The 19,684-nt window shown below is 38.8% G+C and overlaps 1 protein-coding gene across 1 annotated transcript in view; it reads right to left on the bottom strand.

Moving 5' to 3' along the window:
- LOC130411313 (reticulon-4 receptor-like 1) overlaps positions 1–18,850 on the bottom strand; it is a 77,661-nt gene extending 58,811 nt beyond the window's left edge. The window contains exon 1 of the mRNA XM_056735831.1: positions 18,186–18,850. Coding sequence (XP_056591809.1) covers positions 18,186–18,198 — 13 coding nt within the window. The 5' untranslated portion in view covers positions 18,199–18,850. The remainder of the gene's footprint in view (positions 1–18,185) is intronic.
- Positions 18,851–19,684: the final 834 nt, after the last annotated feature.

Genomic DNA, 19,684 nt, shown 5'->3' with positions numbered 1-19,684 from the left:
ATGTGTTTTGTTGTTTAAACGCTTTTATAATGATAACGTTAGTTGAGCTGTATGGACTGGTGCCATGTTTGTTTGTGCAGCGGTTCAGAGAATCTGATCCGTCAGATTTACAGAACGTGAATTCATCCACTTCTCTCAAAATACACAAATCTAATTGGCTGGTGAACTGGGAGAAGAATAGAGTGAGCTTTACAGTTGCTTACACTATGTGTACCTGATGTGAATAAAACACATCGTTCAAATTTTATTTTAATGGATTATTAATGTGGCCAATGCGACCGTGTTAAATTTCCCTTCGCACGTTATAAAAAAATTGTTGCAATTTTGGTCGCAGTCTAGAGCCCTGCAAGAAATAATTGCTTTTGTGTCATATAATGGAACTCAATGTAGGCCAACATGGTTTGGTTATCAATGTTCTTCAAAACATCTTTTTTTGTGTTCTTTAAAAGAAAGGAATTCACACATAGAATGACATGAAGTTGAATAATTTTTATTTTCCGGTGAACTGTCCCTTTAAAGAAAAATGATTTGGGTTCAGTAGACTTGGTTCATTTGTCCTAAAGAGAATCAAACCCCACATACTTTCATTGTATAGAAAAGATCAAGATATAAAAAATAGGGTGTGTAAAAGATTATATTTTCCTCAAAAGTATCTCTTTTAAAAGCATTAACTTGATATAAAATTGGATTTGGTTTGAGGGTGAATTCCTCACACCTCCGTGCACGGGTGTGTTCTCTAAAAGCTGTTCGGTATTCTGTGCTAAAGACACTTGGAGAAAAGCCCTGACAAGAGCAGCTCCTCTTCCATTAGTGTGGTACAGCTGCTGATGTGGCTCGTGAAGGCACCATGCTCTGCTTGCTACGTCCTCAATTACTCAAGCGTGGAAAGAGTCTCAGACTGAGAGAACTGATCGATACCAAATCTAGCCTTTCCCGCACCAGCCTCTCTCTCTCTCGCTCTTTCCCCTCTGCTTACAATATCCATCCAGACAAGTTGTAGCTTGTGGTCATTGCTTCCATTGCAGGCTGTGTGTGTGTTTGAGGCAGGACAGCAGTAATGTTAAGAGAGGAAAGGACTTTGTGAAAAGGGCAGAGTGTTATTTTGGGAGAATGTACAGGACAGGTTCCAGGCCCTAAATCTGTCCGCTGGATGGATGTGAGGCTGAGATAGCGGAGCAAAGCACGGTGCTGTCAGGCATCTTCAGCCTTGGACCAGAGTCACACCTGACGGGTGAAAACTGTTACTTTAGGAGATATGCCAGCCAATGCTTTATTCTGAGGTTGAACGATTTTGACATTTCTCTTCAAATTCTCCATCAAAAGCTGAAATATCTAAGCTGCGTTATCCACGAAACACACTCTTACTGTCTTCTATGTACACAATTGACTCATTTGTGAGAAACATTGACATTTAAATGAGACATTACATGGAACTCAAAAGGGCTGTTATAAACCTCTAGAACCGTTCTTGATGGCAATTTTCGGGAAACACTCATGCGATTGGTTATTTCAATACTTCATACAGTATCTGTATTATACAGTTCAACTGTGCTCTTTGTTTGTTCTCCAAAGGACATATATGACCCTCTGACGGGGTTACAAAGACCTCAGCCACCTTAGACCACAGGGTGGACTCAGTCCAGAGCCCTAGAGGGTATAAATCTTTAATCACATCCTACCATGCCCCTCCATGAAAGACCATAGGGCTCGGTCTGTTTGTGCATTATTCAGGGGAACCTGCCTCATCCTGCATAAACCAAAGCAGCTTTACATAAAACGACCTCTGGACTCTGTTTCCAGAACTTTCAGATGCATCTTCGACCACACAAGCCTTTCTATAATTCTATAAGCCATTGAATTCTTTGTCATTGATTGTGCCACTCATCCATATAAAGAAGATACCGTGTTGCTTTTATATACATCAAAGGGTACTTAACTGAATTCTGCTTCATTCTAGGGAAAAAAATCCTAGAAGAAAATCTTTTGTGAAAACACACAAACGGAGCAATTGTAGACATACAGTAAATGTACAGTATAATGTCATAAAACTATTGCAGAAGACCCATTAATTTGCTCCCCATCTACCATTGCTGTCCACAAGAGAATTTGTGATATAGTCAAGACCTTATTGTCCTGTAATTTGGGTCACTATGACAGCTTTAACAATAGCTAGGGTTTCTGTAACATTTCCCACCATCTAGCAATCATACACAAATAAGCGTTAGGTATTGAACCGATAAAGTCACGTAGGACATCATTAGAGACATGTCAATGTTTATAGCTAACCGCAGATCAATACATGTATGGCTTTGCCATTGAAGATCTAAAAAAGATCTGTGCCTGTGAGGGAAACATGTCCCGCGAGCATTTAACCTAACGCTTCTGTGAAACCACTATCCTTTACTCATGATTGAGTTGTTCCAAATGTGTATACAATTCTTTTTTCTGATGAAGACAGAGAAAGATTTTTGGAAGAATGCTTGAAACCAAACAGTTGTTGGCCACCATTGACTACCATACAGTAGTAGGAAAAATTTAAATCGCAGAACTGTTTGCTTTCCTACATACTTTTGTTTCAAGATTTGGAACAACTTGAGTGTGAGTAAATGGAGACAGAATTTAAATTTTCTGTTTCTTTAAACCCATTGTGCACAAAAATGAATAACTTGACAAAACTGAGATGCATGTGTAGCCTATATAACGCATAAGGAACGGATGAGACAAAAAAAACACCTTTTTCATTGTTGACTACACAATTTTATTCCATTCCATTTCTGCTATTTATTAGTTTTATTGATTTTTTTACCACAATTTAGGAAAGTAGTTTCATGGTTTCTAGATAGCTGAAGTTGGTCATTAATCAAAGATTCCAAATGTCAACCTGGTTTAATCTGGACATACATGTATGTGTGTTGTTTTTAGGGATGTGGTGAGGAAAGGTTTTATCCCAGTAGAATAGGGGTTCATTCATCACTTCAAAAGGTCTATCTGAAAGAGATTTTGCAGAATATCTTGTGTGTTTAAGAGTGCGTCCATGTCCTGCATATCTGATATCTGACTACATGGAAGAAGGGAACATGTAAGGTTAATCTGTTACGAGACACATTTAGATTCTATTGATCAGACCGTTAACAAATGGATGACATGAATTCCTTGAATCTTATCTCTTCTGTCTATTGTCCAATCTTTTCTAACCACCTCTCATCACATTCCCATCCATTTTATCTTCCTTTGCTTTCATCCATGGAAAGTAATTAACTTCACTGTATTCTCACTGTGTGTGTTTCAGCACTGATTTTCACATAATCTTTAGATGGATTCTGTAATTCATTGCCAGAAACCCTTGCTCATGCAAACATTAAAAAAATGATTATACAATATAACAAAAGGAAAGACGTTTGGCGTTCATACTGTTTCTGTTTATCTTCCAGTACACGTGTCTCAAGGGCTGCGTGTGTGCCCCTGAAATAGGTTTCTGAACATCTGTATGGTATAATAGTGCAGTCTGATGAATTTCCGTTGACATTTCTGTGTTGTGTGTTATCTGGGTTGCGCACAGCTGTTGATATGAGACTCACCTCTCGCCGCACCAGCATAAATGACAAAACCAAAGTGAGCCACTATGGGAAATGATGGCCTCTTATTGTCACTGAAACACAAACAAGCACGCAGATGTTTTCTGTGACACACACACACAATCTGCTCTCTCGCTGCTGTTTATATTTCCATGAGGACCCTCGGACTCTTTCCTCTCTTTGAGGCCATAAAATGTCCTCTTGCAGTATTCCAGATGTTTAAAAGATAATCCATTGCTCAATTCTGTATAATACAAAAATAATTAAAGAGCAGGACAGTTCTGCTAAATGTAAAAGAATCATTGAAGTTCCGCCGTGGGGATTCGATCCACACCGCTCTTCAAGTGACAAATGAGTCAAGGAAAGATAACTCTTAAATACCCATAACAATGCTTCAATTGGACGTCATATGACCAAATAGAATTATTTTCTTTGGTTTAGTCTGTCTAATGAAGTCTTACAGAGCAAAACCAATCATATTGTTGAATTTATTTACTTCTTTTGTGGAGCTGTAGATTGCACATTTTTAAAATAGAGAGTGAGTCAGATCCTCACCATCTTGTCTTAAACTAATTAAATCTCATCCAAAGATACAAAATACCTTTGGGAGTTTCTAAAAAGACACCGCCCAACACATAAATATGCGCTCATCTCGTGCTCCCACAGACACACCTGATAATGTGCAGGGATTTGGCAACCCACAAGACCATCTGTCTCCTCAGAGCTGGGTTAGAACTGGGCAAGCTGTCTCGCACCTGGCCCATGCGACCCATATGACTAATGCCAGATCACCTGTCTATAATAGGAAATAAATTATGCTGTATATCTTACTTAAGATCGCACAGAAATATCATATGTGAAATCTATTCTATCAAGATGGGAAGGCCACACGTTATTAGACACGTCGTTGGTTCAATATAAATGCTCTTTTAAGCAATATTCTCTGCAAATTCACATGAACATCGATTTATTACTGAGGCGTGAATTACGCTTCACTGGACCTTTAGCTGTATCATTATTACAATGAGAATGAAGTTTTCATCGCAGAAACTTTTTCACTGTTTGGGTTCTTGAAGTAGCTGTGTATGAAGATAAATTAATATTTCATTGTATATGAATTGTTTTAAATCAATTAAAACTACTCAACAGTTATTGATTCTTTGCAGAGATCTAAAGGCAACATGATGTTTTGTAATGATGTTTTGCTGCTGAAATCATTTATAGGCCAAACTAAAACTGCAACTGTCACTATGTAACAAGGACAATAATGTCTTTGAAATTATTATTTTTGAATGATTTGCAATTTAGCATCCTGCTAGAATGTTACATTAAAGCTGCCTTTTTAATTAAACAAAGAGGTGAAAGAAGTGTGGGGGTTAAATGAAGTCGCCTTCACTAATCTCTCAATAAGGTTTTCCTAATAAAATAATGCCTTACAATCGCTACTAATGCCGAGATAAACCAATTATAAAAGGGAACATAGTGTAAACAAGCCAACCCTGCGCACACTCCATAAATCCTGGAATAAATGTACCACATCAAAATGATTCAGGCCATCAGTCATTTTCAAAAACCACAGATGGATTATTAAACGGGAAAAAAAATATTCATTCATTTACTTAAATAGATCCTAAAGAATTATTGTTATATCTCCATTTAGCACCTCAGTCGGTGGACCAATATCTATTTCAAGCCACAGTAATACATCTTAGCCAGAAATAAGTGCGTCATTCACTGGTCAATCATCATCTCCGGAACATTTTTAATAATAAACAACTACTGCCAAGATGCTGCTGAATGTTGTTCATGCCAGAATAAGAGTTGGAGGAGAAACTTGTAAAGAATCTGCCTGACGACTGCGTTGAGGAAATTATATTTTTATTTCCTCAATGAACTGGACAGAGGTTGTGGTCACATTAAAAGATCTGGTGGTGCGGGGCCCTAACTCTCCATCATTTGAGGTTTCGGTCGAATAGTTTAATATCAGCAGCTTAGTCATGATGTGTTTGAAGTCAGTGACCTTGCTGAAGCACAGAATGACAGTATCGCACTATGACACACACACACTCATAGATTATTGGAAGAAATCCCTGTGGTCAGTAAGTACACAACGTACAAATCTACTATGAGCACACAGGTGGGCCTGAACTCTTGTCTAACAAGTGTTGTATTCTGTCCTTAAAAGCCATCTAAGGCTTTATTTGAACTGACCTACTATCTCTCTCTCACTCTTTAATAGGGCTGCACGATATTGAAAAAAACGTACATTGCGATATTTTTTTCTGCGATATATATTGCGATGTGTAGAAATACAGAACTGTTCATCAGATGTCTTGAATTTCTCCAAAAATAAATATGCCTGGGATGGCAACTTGAGAAAAATAAGTGCGTGATGGTATAACATAACGCTTGTCAAGTGACCGGATCATGTTTGCAAAACCCGGGTTGGTCACCGTGTTAATTGGTACCATGTCTTTCGCCAGGTGAAATGTTATCGCATCCGCAATCTCTTTATGCCGCTTGGAACCCTTCGCATATGGTGTAACACTGGCAAACGTATCCGAAATAGTTTTTTGCTTTGGACGGCAATCAGATCTGGCTTTGCACTCGTCATACAGAGCTCTGTGGTGCCGACTTAAATGATCAAACAAATTAGTTGTGTTTCCGCGTGTTGTGGCAACTACTGCACGGCACTCCCGACAAAGTACCTGTTTTTGGTCAGCATCATCCTTTCTGTAGCCAAAATATTTCCAAATAATTGACGATGCGCTTCTTTTTGCGACCAAGTCGTCCATTTCGGTGATTTTCTCCCGTTCCTCACTCATTTCGTCATGCGCACGCATGCAAAGGCTGCGTGTCAAAAACGTGAAGCAACAACATGTGCTTTGTAAAAAAAAAAGCACCCATAAATCAGAATTCATTACTTTATATCAGGCAAATATAGAAAAAAAAACTTTCCCTGCATCGCACCTCGTGCGATGTGACTATTGCGCATGCGTACATCGCGATATCGATGCTAAAACGATATATCGTGCAGCCTTACTCTTTAATATACAAATCGTTTAAACTTACAAATACACTTATAAACGCCTTGTAGATAAACAGGTGATAAGTTTCAATCACATCTTAACTCACTCTATACAGGCACAGCTGAGTCTATACCCTGTATAGACTACAGAGCTCCAGAGGCAGATGTAGAGTTAATGCAGTCCATTATGTAAGCAAAAGCTCTGACGCCAACGGTGCACCGCTTTATGTTGTTAAAATGCACACACACACACACACACAGTGCTGTAGTTTCAGACACGGGGGAGTATTTTCATGGGAGAGCTATCTTTAGTCTTGTAAAACCGAATCTCCGGAGTTGAAGAAATATAAACTAACAGACGTCCTGAAAGCTTCACTCACAATGCTGTTCGTTTTTTTAATTTGCTGTCTGGTTACGTTATCAGAAAGGAAAGATCTTTACTGATCTTTGTATTCTTAATACACTGTAATTACAGATTATGAACACAGATTGTACACAACAGTATGGATCTCCTACATGCAGGCACGTGCACAGATAGACATCATAGGGGGCTTGAGCCCCTGGCCTTTTCTTCCTTGAGAAATGGTGCCCTTTTTTTTCTGGGGATTTTTATGAATATACCATACGTATATATGTGTGTACGTGTTTCTGTTTGTGCACAGCTTAAAACAAATCTGAATGTCGGGTCGGGGAATTTTTAAAGACTGTCAAGTTCCGATGCCTTTCTCCCCTCACGTCTCTGCGCAGGTGTCAGCAGTCAGTCAGTCAGTGTGTATAGTGAAGCACACATGATAGGCACATCGCAGACGGGCACAGCACATGCAGATAACCGTAGAAGTGAAGCCCCTCTATTCCAGATGTTTTTGTCTTGGTATGCGGTGAGTGATGATAAAAAAATATTAAGCAACCAGTGCCTCGAATTTACAGTTAATTATCCAAAAGTTAAAAGCAAAATATGAGTGTCTTGCTACTCATGAGCTACCATGTAATAAGTGAGCTAAAGTCCACTTTCCTGCCAATCAAGTTTAGCCCTGACTCTAATAAAACACACCTGAACACGCATAACCAAGGGCTAAATTCAGCACTGCGCAGGTTCACTGTGTTAAGTACAGTGAGAGACCTTCACTTGCAGATCGGTGTGTATGTTTACAGTCGCTCTCGTGGTATTTTACTGACATATGACGATCGATCTGCGCATAGCACCCCATAAAGACCTTGATGAAGCTTGTTCAGCTTTATTTCGGGTCTAAACTATCAAGAGTAGTTTCCGTTTCAATGTTGTGTAAATACAGTATGCATATAGGTGGTTTTGGTTCATTTAAAGAAATCTACAGAAGCAAACAGAAAGTACGCTTTTAAACAAACACTTTCATTTGTATTTTTGTAATTTAGCAAAAGAAGAAATGGAAAGTAAATCAATGTATACCAAAATCTCAAAACTGAACACTACATGAAGTGTCCTGTCTTAAAGGGCTCAAATGACCTAATTAAAAACATGATTAAGATCTATTTATGATGTAATAAAATGTTGTTTTACGTTTGAAATATTGAAACTAGTAGCACAGAAAACATGCGCACTTTGGCTTAGTTTCCTTTGATGTTAATCTTGTGATAAAATTGGTGAATGCTAAAGAAGACCAGGGTCTCAGGGAAGTAAAATAAATTGGTAAGTTAGAGATGTGTTAATATATATAACATTTTGTTTAGAAAGATAAATAAATATGAGAAATGCCCTTTTTCTACTTGAGCCCCTCCCACTTGAAATGTTTGTGCACGTCCCTGCCTACATGCACTCTTGTTTCAATCAAAATAACAAGACAATGGACACAAAATACATTTTTTGTGAAATAAATAAAGGCACTTTAAGGAATATTAACAATTTTAACATTGTGATATAATTTTTTTACTAGTTTTGTTATTTTTTTACATTTTAAAGACAAAATAGTATTAAAATTATATTATTAAGATTATGTTTAAAATCTTAATATTTAAATAGGCTTAATTGTAATTCTACCAAGTATTATACAAATATATTATATATATATATATATATATATATATATATATATATTATAAATTGTATGTTATTGTTGATATGTTTGAATTCTTAAGAATGTAAAAATTATTTATATAAAAAAATCCTTAGTTATCGAACCTGTGAGCATTGTAGTGCCATTTCAGCCTTAGATTCCCAATCATGTTGGCAATCAAAACACGCTTTAATAATTCAATAGGAACATAGGGTGTGAATGAAAATGAGAAACCGAGAGACAAGCAGGGACCTTTGAGACGTGAATATGACCAAATCTGAGGAAAGCTCTAGGTTGTGGTGTAAAGCACTACAAACAAACCCAATCGATAACATTAATGTCTTAATCAATAAACAAATCCTCATTAAAATAAATATTAATGAAGCTACAGCCCACCTTAGATGCTAATTGAAAAAAGACAGAGAAATGCTACGTTTTAATAGCACGTATACATCTGTGTGAGTGGATTAAAAGTGCCTGAAGGAGGGTCAATATTGGCATTCAGATACACAAAAGCATAAAATCAATACAATGCCATTCAATGCTTGTCTCCAAATACTGCATATCCATCCTGAAAGTCAAGACTTTTTTGTATTGTAAATAATGTGCATTCGCTGGGCTTCAGCGGATACCTCACACCGCAAATCTCGTGCCATTGTGTACTGTATGAATACAGTCTGAAACGCTCTCAATCTTATATTTTGTGTTAGGAATGTAAGCTAACCACCGATGGTGAAGCAGTCATTAGAGCGCTATAAAGTTACGCTGACAGGGCAGGCGAAGCCACTGGAATTGATACCCAAGGTCAGAGAGCGTTTGAGAGAACACAAGGTCTCAAGGGTCCCCCTTAACTGTCTCTCATTTCCACAGCGGCACAGGAAACGCTGGTCCTGTCTACCGCTGGCGTTCGTTTTTTCCTGCTCATAAATTTAATTAGTAAATAATTAAAAGTTTATTTCATCTGTATAGAACTTAACAAGGTCATGTTGTGCGGGTCTGAGTTTTGTGAGGGCGCTACCACATCCCATAGCCTGAGGAAACTTTTATTTGTTTCTGTGCTCTGTATTCCATTAGATGTTAAAATGTTCTGGAAGGATTTAATTATCAATCTCAAAATCTCAGTTTGACGTATCAGTGATATAATGCTAAAAGTGTTAGCCAAAGTGTAAAAACCCTGAAGTCCCTGTAAACAATCCATCTTCCTCTTTATATCTCTCACTTTTATGTTTACATCCAAGTATTGTCTACATGCATTTTTTCTACTGTGCACATAAATCTCTCCTCCCGCCGCCTTGTTGTTTTCTCTCACAGTTGTTGATAACTGGTGTTGTGCATGTTGCATCTGTCTGAGGCAGAATTGCATGTTTCTACTGTGACATTTGGACCATCTATCCCCCAAGGCCTTTCCAGCAGCGTCTGCATCGCTGTCCCCTAAGGACTACTGTAACAGTGACGTACAGTTACTCACACGCACATACACACTATTGCATGCACAAGCTCTATATTGTTCTTGCTGGCGAAGACAAAAGTCTTACATCTTTATCTGCAGAGAAGCCTGTGGAGGCGAGGGTTCTTCGGGATCCCATTTATAAACATCAGCTCTTGGAAGATTCTATCTGTTGTAATCAGACAGTGAGAACTTTTTTAGATAGACTCATCTACAGTAGGTGTCGCAACATCAATCGCCAAGAACACATTATTAAGACTCTCGGCCGACATATAGATTTGTTGTGGTCCAGTACTCCTGAGTCAGGGAACAAAAAATGAAGCCATTTGATCTTTTGGCTTCTGATCTTGGCTTCTGATTAGTTTCAAGTGCACTTTGGCACGTTTAAACTTGGCGCATCAAGATGGTTTTACAAGATGTACAAAAACTAATGCCATTGGATTTGTTTATGAAAGAAAGAAAATTATGCAGATTTGGAACAACATAGGAGAATAAATAGTCGGTTGCTTAATAGCCTACCAGTTCAAAGTAATTCCCAAGATTTTATTGGTTTAAACCTAAAGGATAGTTGTGTATTTGCTATATATGGGTCTGAATTCTGTATTCTGCTTTATTGATTTCTCTATTCTAGAACATATCTCTACAAGAACACTCTAAATTGGCAGAGCAAAGCATAAAATGGCTGATATCACTTTATCTACCAAAACCTTTCTTCTGTGCTTCTTTTCTGAAAAGGAATTTTTATACTAGCTTCTTTCTGACAGGAGTACTCAATGGAAAGGGAAGAATAGAAAACAGTGTGAAATTACAAACAAACAGATCGCAGCTTTCAGTTTCAAACTTTTTTAAAGCAACTGCACAGTCAATCTTTTTTCCCCAAATCTATATAAAGGGTTCTGTCACAGAACGTTTGTCAAATCTGATTTGAAGCCATCACAATTTATCCTACAGTTTGCTCCTGAATATAAAAGTTTTATTCCATATTTTTGTTAAAATAAACAATTCAAACAATTTATAAATTACAATTTATAATTTTAGCATAAAAATGTCCGTTTTAGGTCTTTTGACTTTAAACCAAGTAAAGACACCGTTACCTTCTTTATCACACATGTATATATATATGCATATAAAATTTACCAGTACTCTATGTGATGAATACAAAAAATAAAAATATTAAAGACTCTACTTGAACTTGATGACTCACTTTGTCCAATAAAATGCATTGATGTGAACAAAAAGTTATTACCTGACAGAGATTAGTCTCTAGATATGGACAATTAAAACAGTAATGAAAACTCTGAGTTACAGACCGGCTGAAGGCTGGACATTTCAAAAATTCTGAAAAACCACATATACATTTATCTTTATCATCTACTGAAATCCTCTAGTATATTAAAATAACTTCTAAAGCTGAATATTTCTCTTCCAGATGCTTAATGAATTTCATACCTTTGGTATTTTACATTTTTGACAAACAATAAAATGCATGACAGCAAAGTGAATCAAGTTTCTGCCTGGCAGACTCTTCTGAATTACTCTGTGAATATCTACTGTGTGTTTCATTAAAAATGCATTTTACCGAAAAGGCAAAACAGGGACATACAGACTTACGTAACTGTCTCTGTAACGTCACGCCAGCTTTGTAAAACATTGCAATTTACATTTAAAGGCAGGAGGTAAAAGTGCAATCTGGCATCCTTCACAACAAATCCTATTAGTCCATGCGCTGTAGATGTAAAGAGTATCTGTGTGTGGCCCCTAAAAATAGTGTGTGTTCAAAAGAGACATTTGATCAGGATTCTGTATCAGTGTAGTGGTTTGTGGTCCTACTGTGACTAGTGACTCATAGAGAGATTTGAGCTGGTGTGCGTGTGTATAACATGAACAGTTATAAAGCGATTCTAATAACACAGCTCAAATATATTGCTTCTCTCTGTATGTTTCTCAGTCACATATGATGGATTAGAACTGCAAACAGATTGATTACAACCTGATGGTTTTAAGAGAATGAGAGAGGGTGTGTGTGCGCACGTTTTTTGTCCTTATTTTTCATTGTTTTATTCCTTTGAGAGATGGCATATAAGGTCAGGGCCCTAGCCACTTCTGGGTTCAATATGTTGTTTCAAGAAAATCAAGGAAGCAAAAACGTGATAACATCTTAGTTTACATTCATGCATTTGAGGCTTTTATCCAAAGCGACTTACATTGCATTTTCCTATAGATTTGTTTTTAAGTATGTGCAATCCCCTGGTTTCAAACCCACGACATTGCTGTTATTAGCACCATGCTCTTACCACTGAGCAACAGGAGAGTTCTGTGAGAGCTGCCTTAGTGGTTCTAAGGGGGAGGGAAGGAGTGAGCCGTTGGTTGCAATTCACAGTCTCACCACTAGATACCACTAAATTTCAATATGCTGGACCTTTCAATTTGCCGTTCCTGAACCAGGAAACACTAAGGTAAGTAATAATATCCTCCTCAGACCTCTAAAGTCAAAATGTCTCAGTCCTGGTTTTTTGTCCATACAATGGAAGTCAATGGAGTCCAATGTTGTTTGGTGACTTACAATCTTTAAAATATCTTATTTTTTGTTCTGCAGTAGAAAAAAGCCATACCGGTTTGAAATGACATGAGGGTGAAGAATAAAAACACTTTGGGGTAAACTATCCTTTTAAATTACCTTCAAAACCAGCTTGTGCATGGGTTGAAACCAAGTAGGCAGTTATAAACTGGACGTGTGTTGCCATGTTTAGCCATCTCTGTTAGCCTGTGTTATCTTCATGCCAGTCCAAATCAGCAAAGGTCTGACAAGACAAGTGCAATAGAGGTCAGGGAGAAATAGATTCTCTGGAAGGGGACAGTGGCTTCTTTAACCTGTCGCCCAAAATTACGCCTACCCAACCCTCACAGCGCCCCTTGACACGCTAGCCACCAAAGAACATCCTTTCACATTATAACCCAGGCTTGTGATTTTGAGCTAATTTTGTCGAGTGCCCGAGATTGAGGATGTCACCCCTCAAAGAAAGCGAAAGCTGCCATGTTGAATCAGAGATCCGAGCGGCTACTGTCAAAAGACCTTGATGTTCGAGGTGTGTAGTTTCACGTCTCCTGCCGCCAGTTGAGATCCGATCGTCTGGCAGGAAAGGGGAAAAATATGTCCTTGTTCTGTCTTTTAACAGTGCGTAATAATGAGAGCTCAATTCTTAAGTGTCAGGATCAAGGCGAAGCTCTCATCTTTTCTTAATGCTGTGAATCATTTAAGAGCCTGTGGACAAAGTATTCACTTTGGACAGTGCAGTTCAAACCAGCACATTCTGTATTTTACCTTCATTAAAAGGAAGTGGGACGAATTCAGAGCGACCAAAGTGGTTCGATGGAGTTGGGTATTTAAGACTGCGACCATTGGTAGGCAGGTGCTGTAATCTTGAATCCTTTCTAAAGAGACCCCAATGTTTTGAAACAGCAAAGGTCAATTGTTGAAAAAATGAATAAAAACAGAATAGATCTGTCGCAGAAAAATAAACTGAATTATTTACATTATGTACCATAAAACTAATATTTTGATGGTTTAATCTAACCTCTACACCAAACCTCCTCCACCAAGTCAACTTAATTAAATGTAAATCACAGGCAGGAAGTCCTCATCTCCTGTACAAACAGCAGTCACCAGGCAGGTAGACGACTCGCCAACAAGTACAAACAGAACCCTGCAACGCACCTCCACGTATCCAAAGGGAGCGCACGTCACGGATGACCTTTCCCCACACGATTCACCCTCTCCTCCCGTAAACACATCATTAATCTCTCAATAGGCTGAGACATGGCAGACCTCTGCCGAAACATTATTGTTTGCTTTTTCTCTCGTTGACTCCTAATTATCATCAGCTAATGACCGCCCCTTCCTACCGTTCAGATTTAATTAACACTCCAAAGAGGGAGAAAGAGCCAAATGTTTGCTTACAGTTTGGGTTTATCATTTGTATGACAAGAGCAAAGTGGTGAAACTTGGACGGATCTAGTTTTTTTCTAGGTGAATGAACTACGGATAAAACCGTTTTAAAAAAGGTGCGATATATACAAAGGTGCCCCCTTCCAGACGTCATTCTAGTGTGTGTCTGTGTAGAGAGAGAGGTCATGTGTTTTTCACGTTCTCCTCATTAAATGTCCAGTTGGGTCTGTTTCACACATAACATGTCTGTATCACGTGTGTGTATGTAATAAACGGCAACTCTATACAGAGAATAAAGTGATTTTAGGGTTATTATTTTGAGTAATTCTAATAACAACATACATAATGCTGCTTTAATCTGAAACCTTGTCTCTCCATATTTTCATTTTTTGTCAGACATCATTATTATTTGTCACACTTTATGTTTGTCACTTGGTTTTTCAATTATCTAGGCAGTAAAAGGTTTTAAAAACAGCTTGTCAATTTTGTATTTCATCATTTAAAAAGTAAAGTGTTTTGCCTCAAACTGCGATTTCCATTGACTTGAAATGAAGTAAGTAAGGACCAAATGCTGTTGTTTGGTTACCAACATTCTTAAATAGATCTTCTTTGGTGTTTTGTAGGAGAAAGAATGTCAAAAAGGTCTAAAATTTTGCAGACACTTTTATCCAAAGTGACTTAAAAGTCTGGTAAACAATGGAAGCAACTGCAATTGTGTCAACATTACGAGAACAAAAAGTGCAAAAAAAAGTCGCACAATCTAAGCCTACTATAGTGTACAGAATAGCCAAGTTTAGTTTATCTAAGCTTAAATAAGCATGCTTTTTTAATTTTTTATATATTGTAGAAAAGATATAGAAATCAAAAATGATCATTCAGGAAAAAATGACAAGAGGGTGGGAATAAAATGACATATTTTTCATGTTTGGTTTAATTTCACTATTTAATCTTTGACACCTTACTTAGTCAATATTAAAGAGTACATAACATGAGATCATAAAAATGACATTTCATGCAGTGTGTAATGTTGCCGTGTTTGAAAGTAAGCAGCCTGCCAAGTTGTAAATCCGAAGGTGAATGAATAACAAAGTTATTGGATCGGAAAAAAGAAAGTCGACTCTGAATGACGCAAACGAGTCGTCCCTAGTCTGATTTGCGAACCGCCGCGGATTTACGTCAGTACATACAGTCCCCGCCTACGTTTTGCTAGGACTGCCCGCGAAAACTTCACTCTTCTCCCCCGAACACTGTAGCCTGTGAGCCTCATTCACGGTAGACCAATCACAGCAGACTAGACCGCCTGACCAATGACTTGACACTAGGGTAGCGGAAAGGAGGGGATTAGACAGATGAATCACGCAACGGACCATTTGAGAGTCAGTCAAGAACTAAGTTAAGAATAACTGCCTATTATTACGAAATGATAGTGTTTTTACACCTTCTCTGTACATAAACTTGATAGGACACTCCATAAATCAAAGTAGGACCTTAAAAATCTCTATTCATGTACTCTTTAAAGATATCAAGGTTATATTTTCATAAAATGGTCATTACGTTACATATGTAGAATTATTTTATGTAGAAAATCACACCAAAAACGACCTTAGCCGGGTTTTCACAGCTGGGTCGCACTTGGGCTTTTTCAGAATCAAACCCATGACTTTGGCATTACAGCGCTACCAGTTGAGCTACAATACCACTCTGTCTTATATTACGACCGGTCTGTTTTCTCATGGCTCTGCATACACGGCCCACTGGCTGCCGGTCACATACGAAGACAATCAGCCATATATAATCTTTATAAGACCTGTTAAAGCATCACTAACAGCCTTTTTATCACCTGCAGGTTGAAGAGTCATTTATAGCTTATCTTTGTAAACACGTTGCTCATTCCCCACATGCTAATGGTGGGGCGCATACAGCACGCACGCCACGGACACCTACAGTACAAACACATAAATGCTTTTGAATTATAGAGTGAGAATGGCGATATTCACACAGACGTACACTGAATCATCATTAAGAGTAGGTTTGCAAGCTGGCCAGGGCGATTTTCTCCACCACAGGTGGGGGTGTGAGTAGCTCTGCTTCTTTTCTTTGTGCTCGGCTGCCCCGTGTGTGTCTGTGTGTGAGATCTCTGACTAAATGAGCTTTCAACCGAACGAGCTATTAAAATGGGCCAACGAGCCGGCCCGGCTGGCTGCCCAGCCAGTAGTACTTTGTATGGAAAGTAGCTTCCTGTTTCCTGCCCGCGCTTTAGCCAATAGGTGCGCGTTTGTTTCAAACCTTTATTTAATCTATGTCGCCTTTACTCTGTTCTCGGGCTCTTACACAGGCGACTGATAATGGGCCATATTGTAGTGTACCTGGGGCAATTTGGGGTTGAGAGAGGGTATCACAGATGTGGGCACTGTGCAGGGGCATTGAATCCAGAACATCGCCTTCCAGCAAACCAGACCAAAGTCTTGTGCATCGCCTTACGTGTAACATCTTATGCTTTCTTGAACTTAAAAAGTTGTGTTTGTACCATGTTTTTCAACTTCTCCCCACCTTTGTAATGTCAAGTTTTTCTTTCTTTATTTTGATGCATGTGCTACTTAAATAAAAACTAAACTAAACTAAAGATCCAAAGACCCAGAATTTTTTCTGCGGGCATCATTCCAAACACCCTCCCACTTTTTGTTGACCGACTGATCAGAACCGTACAGTGTCACCAGTCAAAAACCACTTAGACATCCCATAGCATCCCAAATGCTATTCGACAAAAGACACGCTGCTTTCCTGTAAACAGATTCCAGCTGCACAATTATTATGCGTTCCATGCCCCGTTCTGTACCCCCGGGCTGTAAGCATAGACACCTACTGCTAGGAACGACAACAATAAACAGTCATAACTCCTTATCGCTGTGCTGTCTTTTATTGTCTGTTGGCAATGAGGAGGGGCTCGGTGGCAAAGCTTATGCAGAACGCCTTTCAGCACGCAAATAAATCCCCCCTCCTTTCTTCTTTCTATCTCTGTCTCTCTCCGTCCCATCCCTTTTCTCAACTCAAACCCACACATTCTTTTGTAATGAAGAGAAAATGAAGCAGTTCCCAGAGCAGGCTGCTTTAAAGCTGAAGGCTCAAACTGTTGTGACACCAGAGTCACTCTTCGGAGGAAAAGAAATGAGGGGAATCGTTTTTTAAGGAATGAAGATAATAACAACATGTTAAATCATAAAGCTAATAATGAATATAATAAAAGCAAAATGTAATAGACTGTAAGTATTTTGCAGAATTTTTCATTTGTAGCCTTTAGATTTATTAGGCGCTCCAAAAGAGGCACTACAAAATATTGCAAAAATAATAAATGAATATAATCAAATAAGCATCCCAAATTTTACTACGCGTTCTAACAGAATGAATAAAATATTTTCATAAGTTTAAACAAAGTATAAATATATTCCTCAAAGCATCGTGACGCGCTTCGCGAAAGGTGAAACAGCGCCCCCCTGTGGATACACTCATCCACATCCATCAATCTTCATGACCTCGATGTTTCTTAAATCATTCTCTTCAGGGTTTATTTTGAAATCCAGACACTTGATTGCCTTTAAATAGCTCAGATACGATACACAAAGCATAGCCATTTAAAACCACAGATCAAAGGACAAGATGCCAAATTGTGCGGGCAATACTAATACAGACACCAAAAACAGATCAAAAAGCATCTGTATTTTCATAATGCTGTTGGAGTCAGAGACTCGAATCATTAAGAGCTCACAAACACCGTTTCCATGGGCGCCTGTCACCAATACAACGAATATTGATGAGTATCACTAAATGCATCCAACTGTTTTAATTGCACTAGTTAAGACACGAGCTCTAGTTGTCAGCTGCAGTGCGGCATCGCTTGTCTATTTTTAAGAATAATATTACGTGCTGTTTATGAATATTTCATCGGCACACGGCCAAAAGCTCACCACAACTTAAAGAGACAGAAAAACAAACCTGACACAAATACCATCAAGAGTTCCTGGGATGTATTATGCTTCTGAAACACTCACGCGCGCAGCGAACAGAAATGTATCCGACTTTCAGCATCATGCCACGGCTACATTTGCTTCAACTGCACCGAATAAGATAACGACATAAACATGATAAATCTAGTTGTTCTTACCTCGCTTGAACATCCTGAACGGGTGATGCTGTGCACTTTATTCCACTGTGGTAGTCAAAACAAACGTGTCATCTTCTATAATCCGAGTCATATGTGATAAAAGTTTGATATGTTTTAGTTTTCTTCAATGCGTGTCGATCCACATCAAACAGAAATTCGTAACTCTTCAGCCCAGCTCTCAGGTCTCTATAAAAATGGGAAAAAACATCGCCGACGTGCACACTTCCCAAGCACCACAAGACAATATATTTTAAAGAGAGATGACTCCGAAAAATATGCTTCAGCGGACACTTGCAATAGCCAGAAAAACACGCATTAAAGTTTCATAATATCGCTCGGTGTCACGGGGAAACCGCGCGCGCTGGTACGCACGGCACTTTTACGCACGGCGCCGTATGTTGTGTTTAGTTACTGCGTTCGGATGTGGAGATGTGCGGGTCGTTAACGAATGACAGTCGCTCGGTTCTGTCTCTTCATGAGTCGGAAAGATAGAGCACGACTGGAGGGAGGTGTCCGGAAGAGAAAGGAAAACACGGAGAGATATTTACCCTCTCCCGCCTCCCTTTAATCCTAAATATGCCTCTGTCCTCGAGACTTCATAGCGTCTGTATAATATAATTCATGTCGTTTCGTTTCACAGCTTGTCTGGTGTTTAGTTTCCGAGCAGATGAAACTGATGTCCTCTGACGACGGAGAGATAGGAGGAGCGATATATCCTTATGGCTCTTGTTTTCCCGTATAAAGGCTTGGGGGATATTGTCCACTTTTGTCCATTGGCTGTTATGGTATTGAGGGGAATATTGCTCTGAAGGAGATGTTTTATGAAACATCCCATCTATCTGATGTCATGCATACCAGTGGATTTCAAATCTTTCGATAGATAGATACTAAGATAGATAGATTGACTGTAAAAGAGTCTTCTTGTAGATTTATTTATAGTTTAGTGACATTGTTTTAGTTCAGACACATTTCTCCGACCACATCCCTGCACCGCAGCATCAGCGGTCCTTTGCTGAGGCAAGTGGCTTCAGTATAAAGCCGTAAATCTCTGTGTCTGTGTAAGGTGAGAGTGTTAATGTCCCTGTGTCCTATATGTCTCTGTGTAGGGTGAGGCGGGTTAATGTCCTTTTCAGCATCGTCTGACACAAGCACCTGCACATCACAATCACACAATCCAGACAGTAGCGGGGTCAAATACAAGGCCGTTGTAATCCGGTGTAAGGAGGATAATGCTCTCTCACTTTCTCTCCCTGAGGGGGGCAGGTAAGGTTGGCCAATGATAGATATAAATTGTACTCCGTCCCCAGTGGTCTCCTTATGTCTACGGTTTGGTTTACCTCCAATGAGCTGCTAGTGTGAGGCTGTGGGTTAATCGCTTTGTACATCCTAATTCATTTAATTGCTGACATGTAAACCTTAACCCAGTCCATCTACAGCTGGTCACACTCAAAAAGAAACAAGTGCATTTAGAAGCAAGTTTGACGTGAACTCCTTCCTAT

Source organism: Triplophysa dalaica, chromosome 22, assembly GCF_015846415.1.
Source record: "Triplophysa dalaica isolate WHDGS20190420 chromosome 22, ASM1584641v1, whole genome shotgun sequence".
Taxonomy (NCBI): Eukaryota; Metazoa; Chordata; class Actinopteri; order Cypriniformes; family Nemacheilidae; genus Triplophysa; species Triplophysa dalaica.
Note: the sequence above shows the minus strand (reverse complement) of the source record. Positions and strands in the feature narration are given on the sequence as shown.